We start from the raw sequence: 20,085 nt of genomic DNA on the forward strand, positions 1-20,085 counted from the left end.
CCTGCCGAGACTGTTGCCCCAACTGAGACTGTCGTCCCTGTCGGAGCTGCCGCCCGACCGAGACTACCACCTATGGCTAAGAGTTTTGAGGGCTCGCATTTTTCTTTTGCTTTGTAAATTTTGACATGTTTTGTAAAGAACTTGTAATGAAGTTTCCACTTTGGAATAAAAATCGACTTTGTTCTTATTCTCTGAGTCTGTCTTTATTTACTCCTTATTTTTGCTTCGCCTTGCTAACTTGTAATTTTGTTCTGATTGAGAGAACCGAGTGTTGGTGTTGCAATGAATCAATCATATTGTGTTGACCCGTATGTTAGGGGTTCGAGATGATTGGTTCTCTTTGCACCTTACTTTGGCTAAGTGGTCGGGTCTTTTGTCGATAAGGATTTGGCAAGTTGTAGTGCCTAAATCCTTTTGTTGAAGACGAGTGAGCAGTTAGACTTTGTGCCTTGGGTTTATTTATGATAACACCAAGGGATTTTAGATAGAATGATAACCCTGTGGTTGGGTGCCTAGGACTTACGTAGATGCATGGGTCTTCAATATAACCAAAATGGCCGAAAGATGACTGTAGGAGTCGACCATACGGTGAGTGCCTTAGGTTTAATCCTAAAAAGGCACCAAGGGTTTTGAATTCAACCAAAGTCGAATGCCTAGAACTTATTGAAGTTGACTAGGTCTTTTACAACCCTGAAGATGTGCCTAGGACTTGCTGAAGTCGACTAGGTTTTTTACCTACGAAGGGCCGCCCTGATGGCAATTAGGTAATATGATAACCCTAAGGTTGGGTGTCTAGAACTTATGTAGACGCCTGGGTCTTTAATATAGCCATGATGGTCGAGAGGCGACTGTGGGAGTCGGCTATATGGGGATTGCCTTGGGTTTATTCCTGAAAAGGCACTAATGGCTTTGAAATTAACCGAAGCCGAATGCCTAGAACTTATTGAAGTTGACTTGGTCTTTTACAACCTGAGGCTGTGCTTTGGACTTACTAAAGTCGACTAGGTCTTTCGGCCACCCTGAAGCAATTAGGTAATATGACAACCCTGAGGTTAGGTGCTCAAGACTTACGTAGACGCTTGGGTCTTCAATATAGCCATGATGGTCGAGAGGCGACTGTGAGAATTGACCATATAGTGAGTGTCTTGGGTTTATTCCTGAAAGGGCACCAAGGGCTTTGTGTTCCTGCATAGATTGGGCACTATGGAAGTGAAAGATAGCAATTGAGTTAGCTTCAATAAGAATTTCATTAATATTAAATAAAATATATAAAATTATTAAAAATAACATCGCAGGTGCTCAATATTCTAGGGATGCTGGAGGACTCTCCTATCTGGGGCCATTAATCGATAGGTGCTGGTTCGAAGCTCTTCTAGGACTGTGTAGGGGCCTTCCTAGTTGGGCGCTAGCTTTCCTCTCCGAGTGTCTTTGTCAAAAGCAGCTTTGCGGAGGACGAGGTCGTCAACATTGAATCTCCTTGGTCAGATTCTGCTATTGTAGTGGTGGGTGATTCATTGCTGATTGGTGATCTGAGTCTGAAGCGCTTTCTCTCGATTCTCATCTAGGAGGTCGAGGCTAACTCAAAGTCTTTATGAGTTCATGTTCTCGTCGAAGTGTTGTAGTCGAATGATCGGCATGCCTACTTCGACGGGAGTGACTGCCTCAGCGTCATATGCTAGCTTGAATGGAGTCTCCTTGGTTAAGTTATTGTGGGTCGTGCAGTACGACCAGAGGATACCAGACAACCCTTCAACCAAGTTTCCTATCGCAGTGTCAACCTTCTTTTTCAATGCTTAGAGGATGCATTTGTTGGAAAACTCTACAAGTCCATTGGATTTGGGGTGGACGATGGAAGAGAACTTAAGGTTGATGTTGTATTCCTCGTAAAAACCGCGGAAGCCTTTGCTGTCGAATTGGGTACCATTATCAGTCACAAAGGTCCGGGGTACACCAAAATGGGAGACAATGGATTTTCATGAAAAATTCATGACGTTGCTCTCACCAATCTTGGTTAGTAGCTCGGCTTCGATCCATTTGGTGAAGTAGTCAATCGCTACAATGAGAAATCTTTTCTGTCCTGAAGCTTAGGGGAGAGGCCCTAGTAGATCTAACCCCTACTGGGTGAAAGGTATCGGGCTTAGGATGGAAGTCAGCTTGGTCACTGTTGCTCAAGGGATGGACGAGAAAAGCTGGAACTTTTGGCAATGAGAAACGAGTTACCTTGACTCGACTAGAATGGTTGGCCAGTAGTACCCTTGGTGGATGACTTTTTGTGCGGGGGTTCGGGCCCTAGGATGATTTCCGCAGGTGCCTTCATGGGGGACTTGGGCTATTTTGAACTCTAGGAAGATGGTCAAAAACTCTTTACCAACTTTAAGATATAAGGTCATCTTTGAATCCTTATCCGCATATCGTCCATTGACTTGGTGGACGACCAATTGGGAGTCGATGAGAATATAGAGGCGTTCTGCCTTTAAGGCTTGTGTTGCTCGAAGGCCAGCGAGGAGTACTTCATACTCGGCTTCATTATTTGAGGCTGAGAAGTCAAAGGAAATAGAGTGTTCATGTATCGACCCATCTGGGCTTCGTAGAACCACTCTTGCTCCGCTGTCGGCATCTCCAGAGGACCTGTACACTTTCAATAACCACTATGAGATATACTCAGGTGCATCATATTCCAAGGAGTGATAGGCCTGAGGAGTAGGTATTTGAACTGTAGGAGGTGTTGGAAGCATTGGAGGTGCTAGCTGATGAGATGACAAAAGCACTGATGGCTCATCACTTGGGGAGGTCGACTCAATCAGGAAGTCAGGTAAGGCTTGAGCTTTTATTGTCATCCTCGATTCAAACTAAACATCATATTCATTGAGTTCGACTGCCCAGGTGACCATCCTCGCAGATGTAGTAAGGCTGCCCATCGCTTTCTTCAAAGGCAGACTCGTCCGCACAATGATGGCATGGGCCTAAAAGTAGGGACGGAGTCTCCTTGAAGTGATGATGAGGGAAAAGGCAGCCTTTTCTATAAGGGGGTAGTTGAGCTTGCTCGATTTGAGGATCTGACTCACATAGTAGACGGACTTCTGAACATTCTCTTCTTCTCGAACAAGGACGGAGCTGACTGCTTCGGAGGAGACGACCATGTATAAATACAATGTCTCTCCTCCTACAGGCTGACTTAGTAGTGGCTTAGTACTCAAATAGGTTTTGAGATCCTAAAATGCTGCACTGCATTCAGTCGTCCAAGTCATGCTCTCCTTCAAGTTCTTGCTTTCCCTTAGATTCTTAAAGAATGGGAGACTCCTCTCGGCAGATTTGGAGAGGAATCGACCCAGAGCCAAAATCTTCCTATTCAGCTTCTGAATATCTTTCAAGGTGTGTGGCTCAAGCAGTCGCTCTATGGCGGCAATCTTCTCGGGGTTGATCTCTATGCCTCTCTAGGTGATCATGAACCCCGGGAACTTCCCCGACTGCACACCAAAATGCACACTTAGCAGGATTGAGCTTCATTCAATAACGCTGGAGAGTAGAGAAAGTCTCGTCCAAGTTTGATATATAGGCCGACGCTTGCTTCGACTTCACCAGCAAGCCGTCCATATAAGCTTCCAGATTAAGACCAATCTGGTGCTTGAAGACCTTGCTGACAAGCCTCTAATATGTATCTTCTATGTTCTTCAGTCCGAATGGCATCATCTTGTAGCAGTAAGTGCCCAAATCAATGATGAAGGAGGTATTCTCTTGATCATGCTCGTCCATGAAGATCTGGTTGTAGCCGGAGAAGGCATCCATGAAGCTGAGCAGCTCATGTCCTGCACTTTCGTCGACTAACTGGTCAATTCAAGGCAGGGGGTAGCTATCTTTAGGACAAGCTTTGTTGAGGTCGGTAAAGTCCATGCACATCCTCCATTTGTTCAGTGCTTTTTTCACTAATACAACATTGGCTAACCACTCTGGGTATTGGACTTCCCGAATGAAGCCAACTCTAGAAGCCTCTTGACTTCGTCGGCTGCCGCCTTCTAGCCTCCGGGCCAAGATGTCTCTTCTTCTTTTGAACAGGCTTAGTATGCCTGTCAACGGACAGCTCGTGGCATATCACTTCGGAGGGAACCCCTGACATGTCCTCTGGTCCCCAGGCGAACACATTAGCGTTTGCCTGTAAAAACTCTATCATGGTCCCTCTCTAGGGTTCGACTAGACTAGACCCAATCTTGACCGACTTCGATCCTTTTTTATCAATAGGTATCTCTTGGAGCTCTTCCACCGGTGTCGTCCTTTGTTGCTCCATTGTCTCCTCTAATTAGAGACAAGCCTTCTCGATGGGCATGGCGCCTTGTGCACCATTACCCTTGACCGAGGGCGGGTAGTAGGACCTGACCTCTTGTTGATTGCTCCTGGTAACTCCAACACCAATAGGAGTCGAGAACTTGACCATATGGTGGTAAGTTGAAGGAATGGCTCACAAGAGAAGGAGGGTAGTTTGGCCTATGATGACATTATGGGCCGACTTGAGATTCATCACTAGGAATTAGACCTAGATTGTGGCTTACCTAGGGTACTCCTCAACTATTAAAGGGAGATTAATCATCCCTTCTGGCAAAAGAGAATGGCCACTGAATCCGATGAGGGGTCCTCTACAGCAGAACAAACGGGATTTTTCGATGCTCATTCGGTTGAAGGTGTCGATGTACAGGATGGCTACCGAGCTCCCTGTGTCGACCATGATCCACTTCACCTTATAGCCGTCAATCCTGGCTGTGATGACAATGGGATCGTCATGAGGCATCTCAATGCCTTGTAAGTCGGCGTCCCCAAAAGATATGAGCTCCTCCGCCTTCGTCCTCTTGTCGCCTTGGTTAACCCGCAACCCCCTCTTAGCATATCTCTTCCAGACGTTGTTGGACAACACTCCAACAGTAGGGCCGTCACTGATTGTGTTGATAACACCATTGAGGCTAGGCTCCGGGGGTCGGCTATCTTGATGCGGCCTAGGACGGGCTGACCGCGAGCGGGATCTCCTATTATCCTTGGCCGGGGCAGCTTACCTACGATCCCATCGAGATGAGGTTCTTCAAATATCTTCTCTCAATTAAGTCCTCAATATCCCTCTTTAGGATTCGGCAATGATTGGTGAGGTGGCCGTGGTCCTGGTGATAACGGAAAAATTGTCTGGTATCTTGATTCTTAGGATTTGACCTCATTTGAGGAGCGGGCTCCTTGACGTATCCTTCCTTTTGAACCATGGCAAGAGCATTGGTGAGAGAGGTGTCAAAGATCGTGAGAGAATACATTGGCGCTGGGTCTTTCTATCGGTCCCTCCTTTTGGACCGATTGGGGTGAAAGTCGACTCTCTGATGATCTCTTAGCCACTCCTACTTTGCAGGGGGTCCTCTGGCCTGCTCGGGCATTGCTGTTGCCACTGGTATTGCTGTAGGAGTCAACGGGGTGGATGGGATTGCTAGCGTTACTGAAGCCGTGGCTAGGGAGATCTTTGCGGCCCTAGCAGACACTTTATAGGCACAGACATCCTTCATATCCATGTACTCGTGTGCCTTGGCCATCAATTGTTCATAGTTGGCCACTAGGTTCTTGGCGAACGAGTCAGCCAACTCATTGCTCTGTAGGTCGACAACGAGTGTAGACATGGCGACTACACTCCTGGGTCATTGACCTCTAGCCTTTTTGCCTGAAATCTTTTGAAGTAGGCTCGGAGGCTCTCTTCTGGTCCCTACCTCATCTGGATTAACACATGAGGGGAGGGGGGGGGAGCTTCTGCTTAGTGTCATCCAGGAAGTGGTGGATAAACTTTCGGCTGAGCTGTTGGAAGTTGTTGATGGACTTCTTCTCAAGGACATTCTACCATAGCTTGGCACTCCTTGAAAGAGTGATGGGAAAGCATCAACAGATGACAGCTTCCGATGCTTGGAGCATGCTCATCACATCATAATAATTCTGAACATGCTCGGAGAAGTCTCTCTCGCCTTTGTACTTTTCCACGTGAGGCATCTTGAATTTCACACATGGGGTATTTAGAAGGTCATCGGAGAGAGGGGTATTCCCCCCTATGGCGTCTGTGACCGGTTTGTACACTCGGTCATATCCGAAAGTTTATATGGTAGTTAAAGGAGCTAGAGAGGCGTGACGATGGGGAGCCTTAGAGACTACTCCCTTAGTGCACCCCTCATGTTGGCTTAGGTTGGGACCTCGTCAGAGGTCTCCTGATGATGGTGAAGCTGTCGGCGAGACTCGTCAGCACAAGCCGGTTGACGAGGCGGCAGGGATGCGCGCTCAATATGATCCCCCATTTGCTTAACAACGGCATGAGGAGTCCGAGGTTGGACTACTCGCTGGGCCCCGGCAGGAGAATGAGTCTCCGATAGTCGATCTCCAGAAGGCAGAGGAAGAGATGAGGTAGCTCGTTGCGGCTGTGGAAGCCGACTGAGAAGTTCATCTGTAAGGATGACAAATTGCTCTTTGAAAGACTGAGAGAGCTTGTGAGCTATTTCCTCAAGTTGAGCTCGAGTAACATAGCTCTGATGTCGTTTTACATGGTGAGGTTGATCAGACCCTTGTTCAGAACTTGACATGTTTTCTTAAAAAAGAAAAGATGCCTCACAATGGGCGCCAAACTGATTATGTTCTAGTGATCACACAGTCAGTTATATCCGTATTTGGATAAATTTGTTGAGGATTGATGAAGGGGTCGCTTACTTCCCTAACTTTATGTCTAGTTCTTGAATTAGGGTATCTGAAAATCTGCACAAGTAAAAATTTATAAGAGGGTGGGGTTTGGTTCCCCCATTGTACCTCCGAAGATCAAGTTAGCTGATGAACTTGAGTAGGGTTTTAAAGAGTTATTGTAATTCTTGTATGTACAGTATGATTTGCAATTTTAGAGGATTTACCAAAATCTAGAATTCGGTTCTCGCCCAAGTTGAAATAGTACATGTATTTATACTAAGGTGGCAATGATAAATTAGTCCTATTGGCCGAAAGCAGAAAGACGATAGTGAAGAATAGGCTGGCGGCCACGTCAGCTCTTGCTTTATAGGTGTCGGCTAGCGAGTGGAGGGAAGATCGCTTTGACATTAAATGGGAAGAGATTGACGGCATGGCAGGGCCCACGTGGTCCGATGAGTCATGAAGACTATCTGGGCTAGAGTCATGATGGCACCTTCCAAGCATTAATTGCAATATTGACACATTGTCATAGAGGGAAAGGCTCGAGATGAAAACAGCCATTTAGCTTCGCCGAGAAGCAACGCCTTTCGAGTTGACTTTGCAAGGCATCTGGCAAGTGATTGAGTGGACTCGTGGTGAGTATTCTTCAATATAAGGGGGGGCGACTAGCACCGCCTTTCGTGTCGATAAGCACCGTCTTTCATGTCGACATACACCGCATTTCGTGTCGACACTGAGGTGTTTCGTCTCGTCAGGTCGGCTGAGTTGTTGTCCCTAATTGTCTCTGGTCGCCAAGTTGATTGGGGCATAACGTGTATAAGTACACTTGTCAGCTACTTGGTATTGAGTTGTATTTTGGCTAAAATGGAAACACCATAATAGCTCTTTTGATGAGTCATCAATTTTGATAAAAGTTGAAGAGGATGGACCGCACACTTTTTTGTCTTGTAGTATGAATATAGTTTAGACTGAGTAGTCTAGTTATCACTACTTATGTTTTTTATTCCAAAGCAGTTATTTAGACCTAGTTAAGCCCCTTTACTGGAAATAAAATAGAGCCTCTTTTTATATCCTTATGCTTAAAAAATTGTCTTTCACTGTATTTTACTCTCTTTTATGCACGTATGGTGTCTTCGAGTATTTATATAAGAGTTTTTTTATTCAACATTTAACAAAACTTAATTAAATTCAACTAGTAAATTATTATATTAGAAGATCAAATTAAGCTTTGAGGCATCAATTTAAATGTTATTTAGTAGAATTCACTCAGAAACTTATTCACATTAGTGTCAGCTTAATCAAGGTAGTGCAACATGTTCATTGTTGAAATGTCATAAAATAATTATATTTACTTATATTATGCTTTACTTTTATAGGATTTGTTTAGAAATTAAAAAAGCTAAAAGAATTTAATAAATACCACATTGCATCAACTCTGTTACTGTTGAGAAGTCGTTGATTTACTTATTAGACTCTTTAGTTTTATTAATTTCATTGAATTCTTATTCTTAAAGAAGAAAAAAATGGTGTCCCCCCAGTCACAAGTAATGGCATTTGTTCAGACTAGACGTGCTTTATATCTGTTTAAAAAAATGCGCCATATTTTCACAACAATCACAAGAAAGAAGAGTATGGCACTTAAACTGAGACTGACTACTCATTTACTTTTTCAACCAACCCAAAAAAAAGTAAAGGGGATCAGTATGTTCTTCAAATTTTCAGTCTATGCAAGAGAGATATAATGGCTAAAGAAATAGCTAAAGCATATATTAGTGAAAATGGAGAAGACAGAACATATATTCATTTAAAGCTTAGAGTCCTCAAGAGTTCACTGCTTAAATTATAACAAACGTTCTCCTATAAGTTTATTAAAAAAGCAAAAAAGCAGAAAGGGAGGGAAAAAATGATAAGTTCTCATTGCTCAGTTACCACATAGCCGGGAATCTAGATTAGAGCCTGAAACCTTTCGGAGAATGGAGCTGTGGAGATCAGAAAGGAAGCATCACAGCCAATAAATATCATCTTCTTACACTCTTTTTAAATGCTTGTCATCGGTGTGAACCAATGATGAGAAATGCTTCTCAAGCTCTCCAGAGCACTAAACCTTATCTTGCTTCTCATTTACAAGTGGAGTCACCTCTAATCTGCTTCTCGGTGTCCTTGGTGTTCGTGGAGTTCGAGGGGTTCCAGGTAATTGCTGCTGAGATAGTTTATGCCTCACATAGCCATAGAATGTGCAGCCTGAAAGAGTGATTGCACATCCGATAGCATTCATGCCAGAAATTGGATTTCGAAAGATGAGCCACGAGACCAAGACAGCAACTGCCACCTGAACACGAAAAAATAATAACAAACGTAAGTAAAAGAGGATAGTTAGAAACATAAGGAAAGATCTTAACTTTTAATCTCATCACCTTCAGATTGCCTGCTACATTGAAGGTTACAGCAGTAGTGGAATGGATCACATAAAATATGGAGAAGTTGAGACAGAAGGCCAAAATTCCTGAGGTAAAGATGATTATCATTGCAGAAAAGATGGATTCATGTGTGTAAAACCAGTTAAAAACTCCTGCTCCTTCGAGTAACACTGCTGGTATTGCCAGTATCATAGTTGCAAAGGGGGCCATATAATAGACTGTGTTTATACTACAGAAGAATAAAAAAACAAAATAAATTCATCTGAGAAAACGATCAACAGCAAAACAGTATGCCAGAGAATATGCTTATTGATGATAAAACAAATAAAAATACTCATCCAATTCAAGAAGGAAGCTATTATAATAATTATGAAAAGACAAAATCGGCGCAAATTGAAGTTGTTATTGTATCAGAGGCATTCTCCACAGCAAAAAAGACTAGCAATTCTGCATGCTTACACTTTGTCAGCTTCTTTTACGAGAACTGTAAGCTTCTTCATCCAGTTGTGTAAATATGCTTTCCTACATCGTAACAGTCATGCTAGGTTGCACTTGTATGGTAATACACACACACACACACACACATAAATTATGGGTATGCAGATGCAACAAAGTTTGAAAATTTTAAGGATAAAGATATGTTGATGATCGGGCAACAAAAAATTTGATGTGCATGAAGATTAATGTTCTATACCAGCAAGATTGTTTTATGAGCTTATGTGTTGAAAAATACTACAATATATTTTAGACTATGTTAATCGGATACAGAGAACCAATCTTAATTGGAAATATGCTTCTTACCTGTAGATGGAATTTTCAGAGATATCACATGTTTCCATATTTATCAAACTTTTCCTATTTTTTATTTATCTGCATGATGATTAACCAATTACCATCATCCCTAAGATGACGGTTCTGACATCCATATGTATCCCAAGTATCCGTTTCGGTAACAACCTGCCAAGGTAAAAAATAGCAGCATGTGCGGGGTAGCCAGCCTGAGCATATACTGCCATGGATGCAGCCTGAGCTTATACTGCCATGGATGCAGGAACACATATGCACAGCATAAATAGCAACTGCTGCTTAGAGAGGAGAGGAGAGGAGGAGGAAGTGAAAGAATAGATGAAAGAAAAGCTAATAAAGAATAGAAAGAGAAGATGAATTGATGTACGAATATGCTCACGTGAAAAGGATATGATTTGCCTCTGCGGGGGATCCGAAGTATTGACATTCAGGTTGGAAAATTGAGCCTGAACACTTGATTGTGAAACTTTTAGCTTCATATTTTCATATGTCCACACACTAGGAATCTACAGGCCATGGGTACTGAAAATTGTTTGCATGTGTCAGTAAATGCCAGAGTTCAATAATTGATCCATGGCTCACCTCCAAGTCCTTTAGTAATGTATGCTCATAAGAACATATTGATACTAAACGTGTTATGCATGTGACCATGCCCAAATATGTGCATAAGCATGCCATGGAAACCTACTCAAAGATGAGTATCCAATGTCCAGAACAGTTTCTCACAGCAATTAACTATTAACATAATTAAGAAAAAAACAGAAATAACTGACAAGAAACAAAATACTGGTTGAGATATCAGTGTATCCCATAGAAGTTAAAAGTAGCTTAGATCAAACTGAAGATAGCGTAAGGGAGAGTCTTATGGGTTTGCTGAGACGGGAGAAGCTGATGAATGCACGAGTAACAGAATCACAGATACAGATTCTGGCAAAGTAAATTGAGGTGGTAAAACCATAAAAGGAATAGGCTAGTTGGCGATATAGAGCAAGGTATCACCCTCTCCATTGTGCTGAATTGAAAGTATGCTCATTAAGAACATATTGATACAAACGTGTATCGCATGTGACCATGCCCAAATATGTGCATAGCATGCCATGGAAACCTACTCAAAGATGAGTATCCAATGTCCAGAACAGTTTCTCACACGCAATTAAACTTTATACATAATTAAAGAAACAAAACAGAAATAACTGACAAGAAAACAAAATACTGGTTGAGATATCAGTGTATCCCATAGAAGTTAAAAGTAGCTTAGAATCAAACTGAAGATAGCCGTAAAGGGAGAGTCTATGGTTTGCTGAGACGGGAGAAGCTGATGAATGCACGAGTAACAGAATCACAGATACAGATTCTGGCCAAAGTAAATTGAGGTGGTAAAACCATAAAAGAATAGGCTAGTTGGCGATATAGAGCAGGTATCACCCTCTCCATTGTGCTGAATTGAAAGTATAAAAGAATCCATGAATCCTGATCCAGAAATTGGAATAACGTTTGTCTTAACTAATAAAGAAGAGGAGGAAATAATATTGAGATAAAATGTCAAGATATGACCCTTACAACAATTACTGGAAGAAAAGATCCACATACTTTGACAACAAAAATTGGAAGCATGCCTTGTGCCCTAATTTTGTGTTCAAATTGAAAAACAGCAGGAATAAATCGTGAGGCATACGTTTTTAGTAGATACAAAAAGAATCCAAATGTTATGCTCAATTGATAAGTCTCTTGTCCTGGCATGGTTTTCATATCAGCCCAACTTAAGATTTACAGACTTATGTGAACCATTTCAGCTTGCACTACCACATTCTTCTTTTCACTTTTTCATAAAAACGAGAAGTGTTACACCCCACTCGGCCCATTTTCCAGGAAATAAGGTTCCTATATTTGTTTGCAGACAATTCGAAACCCCCCCCCCCCCCCAACACATGAATTCACCGAGTCGCTGTCAACGTCGCAGGAACCTAACTCCAGACACTTGAGATGCAACTACTACTCTTTAGAAAATATAACACTATTAAGTTTCTAACGAGAGATTAAGTAGAAGATAGCAATATACATAAGCCACTTCAGGTCCTGGTTCTATGTCAGGTCAGGCAACTAACGGTTATCCTACTAGTACTAGATAGAGTTTGAACACTAAAGCCTACATTGGTGTCATGGCTCCACCAAACACCATATGAAAGCAAGTGAATATTTCAATCCCCACCCAAAAGAATTCAGAGCTGTAACACCAACTTGCATGGTAGTTAAACTTCACATTTGCAAGAAATTGTAATGAACATAAAAGTCATCTACTATATGATACGAGGCAACGAGGAAGCCAGTGGCTGCGTGTTATTGATGATAGAGTCTAAGAAGAACGTGAAAACTTGACAGTACGCTTATGATAAATAAGGTGTGTATAAAGATATCATCGCCAAACTATGCAAAATTGTAATAAACAACATAATAGTCGCCAACTAGAAAATGAGGAAGCCATTGGCTCCCTGTTATTAATGATATAGAGTCAAAGAAAGTGAAACCTTGCCAGTACTATAGACCACTAGACAGCCAAAAATGATGACCGTCAATCAAATAGCTCAAACACTATATGGTTTCCACCAAGGGCAAACTGGTCATTCCAACATGACCAATGAGTTCATGAAAGCCATATTTGACCACAACTGGCTAAGGATACGAGTCTATTCAAGGATACAGAAAGTGCTAGGCGGCCTAGACTTTGGATCCGGCGACTAATGCCTACGTGCATAAGCGGGAGCCTAGGTAGGGCCTAAGTGTTTTATTTTTTTATTTTTTTAATGACAATCAATGTTATCAAAAGCGCTAGACACCGCTAGGTTCCAAACAGGTGCCTAGCGCCTAGGCGCTAAACCTAGGAGAATTTCTTTTTCTATTTAAACAGTGGTGGATGAGATTTAGCTAAAGGTCGGAGGAGTTGGAGGTGTTCATAGTCAGTGGAGGAGGTCAGAGGAGTTCGGAGGATGTGGAGGCAACAACAGAGAAAATCATGACCAAGACCTGGAGATGCAATCCACATAAGTAGTCGTCACTCCCCTAGGCTCTTTCAAGACCTAAGCGGGCAGAGCATAGGCAACCTGGGCAGAGCATAGGCGGCCTAGGCACTGCCAAGACCTAGGCGGGTAGAGCATAAGCGGCCTAGGTATCGCCAAGGCCTAAGCGGGAGCCCAAGAAAGCTAGGCATGAGATTTTTAAAACATCGAGTCTATAAAATCCTAAGTGGAGTGGGGATCGACTGAAAATCTGCTGAAAATAGGCTAAGACCCTATATACGCGGGACTATGGGGTTTTACACGGGCCTAATTACCCCTACATGATCTAAGACCATGTCAGCTATGAATTGACAGACAGCACTGCAACAAGTCAAAAGAATGCATAGCACAAAAAGACAAAACACCCACATATGATTACACAGGGCTACAAAAAGCAACCAACTTTTTATTACACGAGGCTATTTAGCTCGCATAAAATGCAAAATATGTTAGAAAATACTGTACAATTATGTTTGTCAGAATGACGTGCATGTCAGACTATCAGAATGGCTAAAGGCAAGTAAAGCCTAAGGGTGCGTACAACTTAGGCCCACATAAGGAGGGTTTCTCTATTAATAGAGACTCTTCACCTACCAACAATAGGTCGATTTTTCAAGAGGTCAAATTTCAAATTTCAAGGGAAGCGTGGGCTGCTTACGTGGACTCATTCTTTGGGCCTTGATTGTAATTCCCTATGTTGCAGTCTTCACGTTCTCCAACCTCCAAAATACTCTAGCCTCTCAACTATGAACACCTCTTCTACTTCCTCCGACCTTCAACAAAACCTCTCCCACCACCACTTAAACGAAGAAAGAAATCCGCTTAGACGTTAATCCAGCGCCTAAGCTTTCTATAACATTGAAATTTACTATCAATTATTTTAATTAAATAATAAAAAATAGAAAAATCACCTAAGCTCCCACCTAGGCGCCTAGCTCAATGTGTCAGTTTCAACGCCTAGGCCACCTAGTGCTCTCTGTAACCTTAAGTCCACTACAAGAAGAAATCATGTCTCTCTCACAAAACGACGCGAACAAGTACATTTATGATAAATAAGGTGAACAAAATAGAATGAATTTGACAATGTAATATATGATCAACAAACTATGCAAAGTTGTAATGATCAACATAATAATCATCTACTACATGATAGAGGCAACGAGGAAGCCATTGGCTGCATGTTATTGATGATAATATAGTCTAAGCAGAAAGTGAAACCTTCCCAGTATGCTTATGATAATAAGGAGAACATAATAAAATGAAATCGCAGTGTAAAGATATGATCTATAAACTATGAAAATACTTTTAGCATTAAAGTGCATAACCATTGGCAAATGAAACACAACATGTGTCTTTACTAACCTATCAAATTTATATCCATGGAGAAGGGATTCTGCCAGGATTGTCTTTGTGGATGTAGCCAAACAACCAAATAAGGCAGCACAGAATCCAAACGCATTGAAGCTAAGCTCCGTGATAGACGTCAAAAGAATCCCTCCAACAATGGGAATCAGTGATGTCCATATGCGCCACTCAAAGTACCTTCTCCATACTAACCACTGAAGGATAACTATCGCAAAATAACAATAAGTAATATTTGAGTAATGGCTCAAAGCACGTTGAAATAATAAAAAATTAATACATGGTCAACCTGTTGTTGCAGGAGTGAAAGATTTTATTGTCTGCATGAAAGAAACAGGTATATACCGCAAGCTCACATTTCCCAGCACAATGTTGATGCAGAAAACAAAGGACATAGGGAATATTCTTTTCCAACGGTCCTCTGGTTCAACTTCGATAAGTGGTTTAATCTTCAGTACTTTTATGGCGATATAAGCTCCAACAGAAGAGCATATGAAGTGGATGCATGATACTGTCAGAGGAAACTTAAAATCCAAGTTCTGTAAACAAAATAAATTTTAGGTTATCCAGTTTATTGTTTGAAATTAGTAAACATAAACTACATGAATATCCAAACAAAAATAAAAAGTATGCACTCCTCTGGTTATAGTGAGAATGAAATAAGACAAGCAGATGAATTGAGAAAGAGGAATGACAATTGAAAAAACAATTGGAGCTTACTAGTTAGCAAGGTTACAGACACGGGATACAGGTAAACACTGGACATGAAAATTTTGGAAAAATAGGGCACCACAAAACAGAATTATGATATATAAATTCTCTCTTGTTTATTTTAAGTGTATATATAAACACCTAACATATAAAGAGAGCTTATATACATGTATACATACATATGTTTATGCATCCAAGGGTTCAAACAACTAGTTGTAATAATATAACACATATAACAATTACATACATGCTAATCAACATATATATTTTATGATTTTGCAGAAGAGAATGACTTCACTCTTTAGTTTAATACAAAATGTTATCTAAGTTTTGTTTCATACAAGTCAATATTTATAGCCTTTTCCACTATAGTCTTGGATTACAGTGAAAATAAACAGATATCTCAAAACATGTAATGTGAATAAAAAAATTGAAGCGCAGGATATACGTCGAAGAAGTGTATTGTTTTAAATTAAACATGTATTATATAATTACATGTTTAATAAAATGTGTGGACATGTCAAAGGAGTGTTCAAGGAAGTCTAGGACTCTAGTTGTTCAGTACAGTACGGAGTTTCAGAGATGATAAAAGTGCTCAAGTTACATAGATTAGAGCATTATGTGAAAAACTATATCAAGGATCGTCATTGTGTCACAAAAGTATTTGTGAATATAAAAGTAGGAGACTATACAAGCGAAGCAGTAACCTATGCTTCACAAAAAGGGAACGGACATGTAAGGAGATTGTAGTGACATACATGGACAAGCATAGGGTATAGACAGATCATGTAAGGATCAGTACAAGAGATGATTGTGGCATCATCCTGATCCCAATACACATGCACCTTAAATCTATAAGATAGGACCATTACTGAACTTAGTTTGCTAATAATTCCTATAGATGGTAACCTGCATCATCAAGTGATGGCCATCTAATTGTGCTTCAGAATTTTTCTTATATGTCCCTCAGTGCATCATTATATTAATTATTCTAGTACATATTTATATTTAATTTTTTGCTACGATATGTCAGCATAGCTAGCTTTTATAGAACAGCGAGGGAAGATAATAAGTAAAACAGAGCCATGAGATGATTCCCCTTGTTTAGAGAGAAGCAGGGGTAAAGCAGAAAACTTGAACCATTGAGCATGAATCCCTTCGAGTAAACAAAGGGTAGTAATTCTATGCCCTTTTCCACTCTATTGAGTAGACATTGCTGCTGGAAAGCGCCAGATGAACTCTTACAGGTATAAAAGAAAGAGTGCTTGTTGTTGGTTCCAATCAACAAGTCAATAAACAGTATATGATCTCCAGTAATAAAATACCGAGAGTTTGTTTGGCAAGTGGCCAATACTTTGGAAATGGCTTATTTTGGCTTGTAAGCAACCAAAAAATAAACTGGGTTACCCTACCTTGATTTTTGATCGCTTATAAGCCACAAGGTTTGACCGTGTAAAAGACCAACACGCCCTTCGCAACTTCAGAAAATTCCAAGCCCTAATTATGTCACTCTCTAATCCTATTTAATGCTTTTTGGTCATTTCAACAGCAACGATGGCCTATATAAGTCACCATTTGACTAAAGGGCCGCAAAAGAGGTAGTAAGCAATTACACCAACACCCACAAGATCAACACAAGACAACCAATCTTCAAGACCCAAGTTATATCTGATAACTTTCACCAAGCCTTGCGAAATAGGCAGAGAAATAAAAGCATGCAAACAACACACGATTTATACGTGGAAAACCTCTTCAATGTGAAGAGTAAAAACCACGGGACTGGAGGAGTCCACCACTTCTTCTCTTATTATGATAAGTTGAGGGTAAAAGAAACCCAAAACAGTCTCATAAAGTTTCACAACCCACCAACAGGCACATACATAAGAGATTCATCATTTGAGGAACAAAAGTGAGAAATATCACCAAAACACAGAGGTTCTGTCCAACTGCAATACTCGACGATCCGGAGCTCACATCGACGATCCAACCGTTCAGATTGAAGCCCTATGTGTCCCCAACAAGCTGACCAAGTTTCAGCAAAATCGGACCATGTATGCACCTTGATCGGACGAATTGATTAACACTGGTCCTGAGAATCCGAACAGGAGCAGCCCCTCTCAAACACTCTGATTTCCTCTCTTTTTCTTCTGTGTGGAAGATGATCAGTCCCCAACAGCCCTCTTCTGACTTATTGGGATACAGCTGGCTCTCTCTCAAAGCTTCTCCAAGAAGCTACAAACATTACCCATAAAATGGGCCAAAACAGATAAGTAAGTTTTGGGCTTGCAAATTAATATTTGCCACATCGCGGGAGATTATGGGTTCAGTCCCATCGCGATCGCCACCACTTTGTGGCAAATATTAATTTGCAAGCCCAAAACTTACTTATCTGTTTTGGCCCATTTTATGGGTATATTAATTTGCAAGCCCAAAACTTACTTATCTGTTTTGGCCCATTTTATGGGTAATGTTTGTAGCTTCTTAGAGAAGCTTTGAGAGAGAGCCAGCTGTATCCCAATAAGTCAGAAGAGGGCTGTTGGGGACTGGTCATCTTCCACACAGAAGAAAAAGAGAGGAAATCAGAGTGTTTGAGAGGGGCTGCTCCTGTTCGGATTCTCAGGACCAGTCTTAATCAATTCGCCCGATCAAGGTGCAAACATGGTCCGATTTTGCTGAAACTTGGTCAGCTTGTTGGGGACACATAGGGCTTCAATCTGAACGGTTGGATCGTCGATGTGAGCTCCGGATCGTCGAGTATTGCAGCTGGACAGAACCTCTGTGTTTTGGTGATATTTCTCACTTTTGTTCCTCAAATGATGAATCTCTTATGTATGTGCCTGTTGGTGGGTTGTGAAACTTTATGAGACTGTTTTGGGTTTCTTTTACCCTCAACTTATCATAATAAGAGAAGAAGTGGTGGACTCCTCCAGTCCTGTGGTTTTTACTCTTCACATTGAAGAGGTTTTCCACGTATAAATCGTGTGTTGTTTGCATGCTTTTATTTCTTTGCCTATTTCGCAAGGCTTGGTGAAAGTTATCAGATATAACTTGGGTCTTGAAGATTGGTTGTCTTGTGTTGATCTTGTGGGTGTTGGTGTAATTGTTTACTACCTCTTTTGCGGCCCTTTATTGACAATTGACAAACACTCTACTACTGAAAATGGATTGTAATCCACTAAATTTAACGAACAGTTTGGATTATAATCCACTTGGCTTGGCTTATAATCCATTTGTGGATTACTACGCCAAGTGAATTGTAATCCAAAGTTGCCATTGTTGGGGAAACCCCCGATGCCGAGATCCAATACCAAATCGCCGAGAGAGAAAGCCAAACACACCAACTCAATTAGCACAAATAATCAACACCAGTTTTAACGTGATTCGGCGAGATGCCTACTTTCACGGGGCAAGGAAAGGGGAGTTTTCACTATTAGAAATCAAAGGGATACAACTAGGATTACAAATCTCACAAAAAATCCTCTTCAAATCACACTTGATCTCTCCAAATGCTCCTACAATAGAAGCCCAACAAAACCCCTCTATTTCAGCTCAAAACCCTTGCACACCAAACCCTAGAAACACCCCTTAGGTATTTATAACAATCCAAAACGAAACGAGTCTGGAACCTAGATTCAGCCCAAACCGTTTCGGCGGTCGACCGCCTAGGCCAAAGATCCAGAGGCACAGTGAGGCCCCGTGCACGAACGCGGTCGACCGCCACGATCTCGCGGTCGACCGCCGACCATCCAAAACGTTCCCCAGGCTCCATCAACTGTTCTGCCAGTTCTACAGCCATGTATGCTCTGAGTCAAGCCAGATCTTGCTTATGAATGAAAACAAGAAAATTATCGATGATCAGTACGCCACGTACATGGACTTCTAATTGGCAGGTTCATCCAATTGAACCCTAGAAACACCCCTTAGGTATTTAAACACCCTGTCCGCTACAATATATATGCCGACCCGGATTTTCCTTTTTTTTAAAGAAAAAGCAACACCCTGAGATCCCCGAACACATTCACGTAGATCTAAAATTTTAACCGGAGCCTTCACATTACAATGCGGCGTGAAATTACGAACCCGCCGACTCAATCTCCAACCGGAAAATTCGCGGGGAATTCAAACAAAACAGTTAGATCCAGACAAACAACAGCAAGGGAGAATCTGGATCGCTCAAACAAAAGGAATGACGCGTACCTGAAAGATCCACTTGTTCATGATGATGACGGTGACGTTGAACCCCCACCACTGCAGAATCGCGAGCACCGCTCTGAAAACCCCCCAGTTCAGCACCAAGCCCTCCTCCATCTCTCCCAATCAACCCAAGAATCAAACCCTCGAGCGCGAGCGAGCGAAGAAGGGGGATCGGCGACGGAGAGAAGTGGCGATCCCCTCACTTAGATCTCCAATTAATTGCGAGAGGAAAGAGAAACGCCAACGGAGCCCCCGGAGTTTGAGAGGACGAGGAGGTAGCTATTTATAGAGGCCATGAGCGAGGAGGAGGACTGGAAGAGGCGTGAGAGACATGAGAGAGAGAGAGAGACAGGGGGAAATGAATGATGGTGCTTTTTAGGGGAGACGTTATTCGGACGAGCGAACGGAAAAAAAAAGAGAGAGAGAGAAAACAAGCAGCTTGCTAATAAACTGGTTTTTATGAATGTTAGTCCCTCAGATCCTCATCAGCTTCCTGCTAGCCCCTCAAATTAAACGTCGCTGAAATTGCTCGTAAGTCCCTCATGTCCTTGAAATCGCTCGTTATTCCGTCAAACCCACTTCGCCAGTTGAGCAGCTCGCGTCATGAGCAATTTCGAAGATACGAGAGGCCGGTATGAAATTCCTGAAATGTGAGAGGCTAGTACCTAAAAATCCCAACTATTAAATAGACTTGAGAAGGATTTTTACATCCACCCGCTTCGTCCGACACCCACCTTAAGTGGGTCCCAGTTGATCAGCTTCCATCTACACTGTAAACCTCTAATGCGGAAACTGTCGAGGTTCGCGTATTTACAACCCAACAGACGCGTCTGAGGGACCACCGTGTGGGCTCCAGGTTGTTGTAT

At 41.9% G+C, this 20,085-nt stretch overlaps 1 protein-coding gene across 1 annotated transcript; it reads right to left on the bottom strand.

The window, feature by feature from the left end:
* LOC109837955 (UDP-galactose transporter 1-like) lies at window positions 8,443-19,637 on the bottom strand. The gene is made up of 5 exons (XM_020406350.1): window positions 19,223-19,637; window positions 14,604-14,853; window positions 14,315-14,522; window positions 9,090-9,321; window positions 8,443-9,004 (listed from the first exon to the last, which is right to left on the bottom strand). The coding sequence occupies exons 1-5, from the start codon at window positions 19,331-19,333 to the stop codon at window positions 8,774-8,776; spliced, it is 1,032 nt and encodes a 343-aa protein (XP_020261939.1). The 5' UTR covers window positions 19,334-19,637; the 3' UTR covers window positions 8,443-8,773.

This window comes from Asparagus officinalis, chromosome 4 (genome assembly GCF_001876935.1).
Source record: "Asparagus officinalis chromosome 4, Aspof.V1, whole genome shotgun sequence".
Lineage (NCBI taxonomy): Eukaryota > Viridiplantae > Streptophyta > Magnoliopsida > Asparagales > Asparagaceae > Asparagus > Asparagus officinalis.

Excerpts from the sequence above, each read along its gene's own strand:
- LOC109837955 (XM_020406350.1), bottom strand. The coding sequence starts at position 19,333 with ATGGAGGAGGGCTTGGTGCTGAACTGGGGGGTTTTCAGAGCGGTGCTC. Across the intron at positions 9,322-14,314 it reads CATGGATATAAATTTGATAG|TATAAACACAGTCTATTATA; the intron begins GTTAGTAAAGAC and ends ATTCTTCTGTAG. Across the intron at positions 9,005-9,089 it reads ATGTAGCAGGCAATCTGAAG|GTGGCAGTTGCTGTCTTGGT; the intron begins GTGATGAGATTA and ends TTTCGTGTTCAG.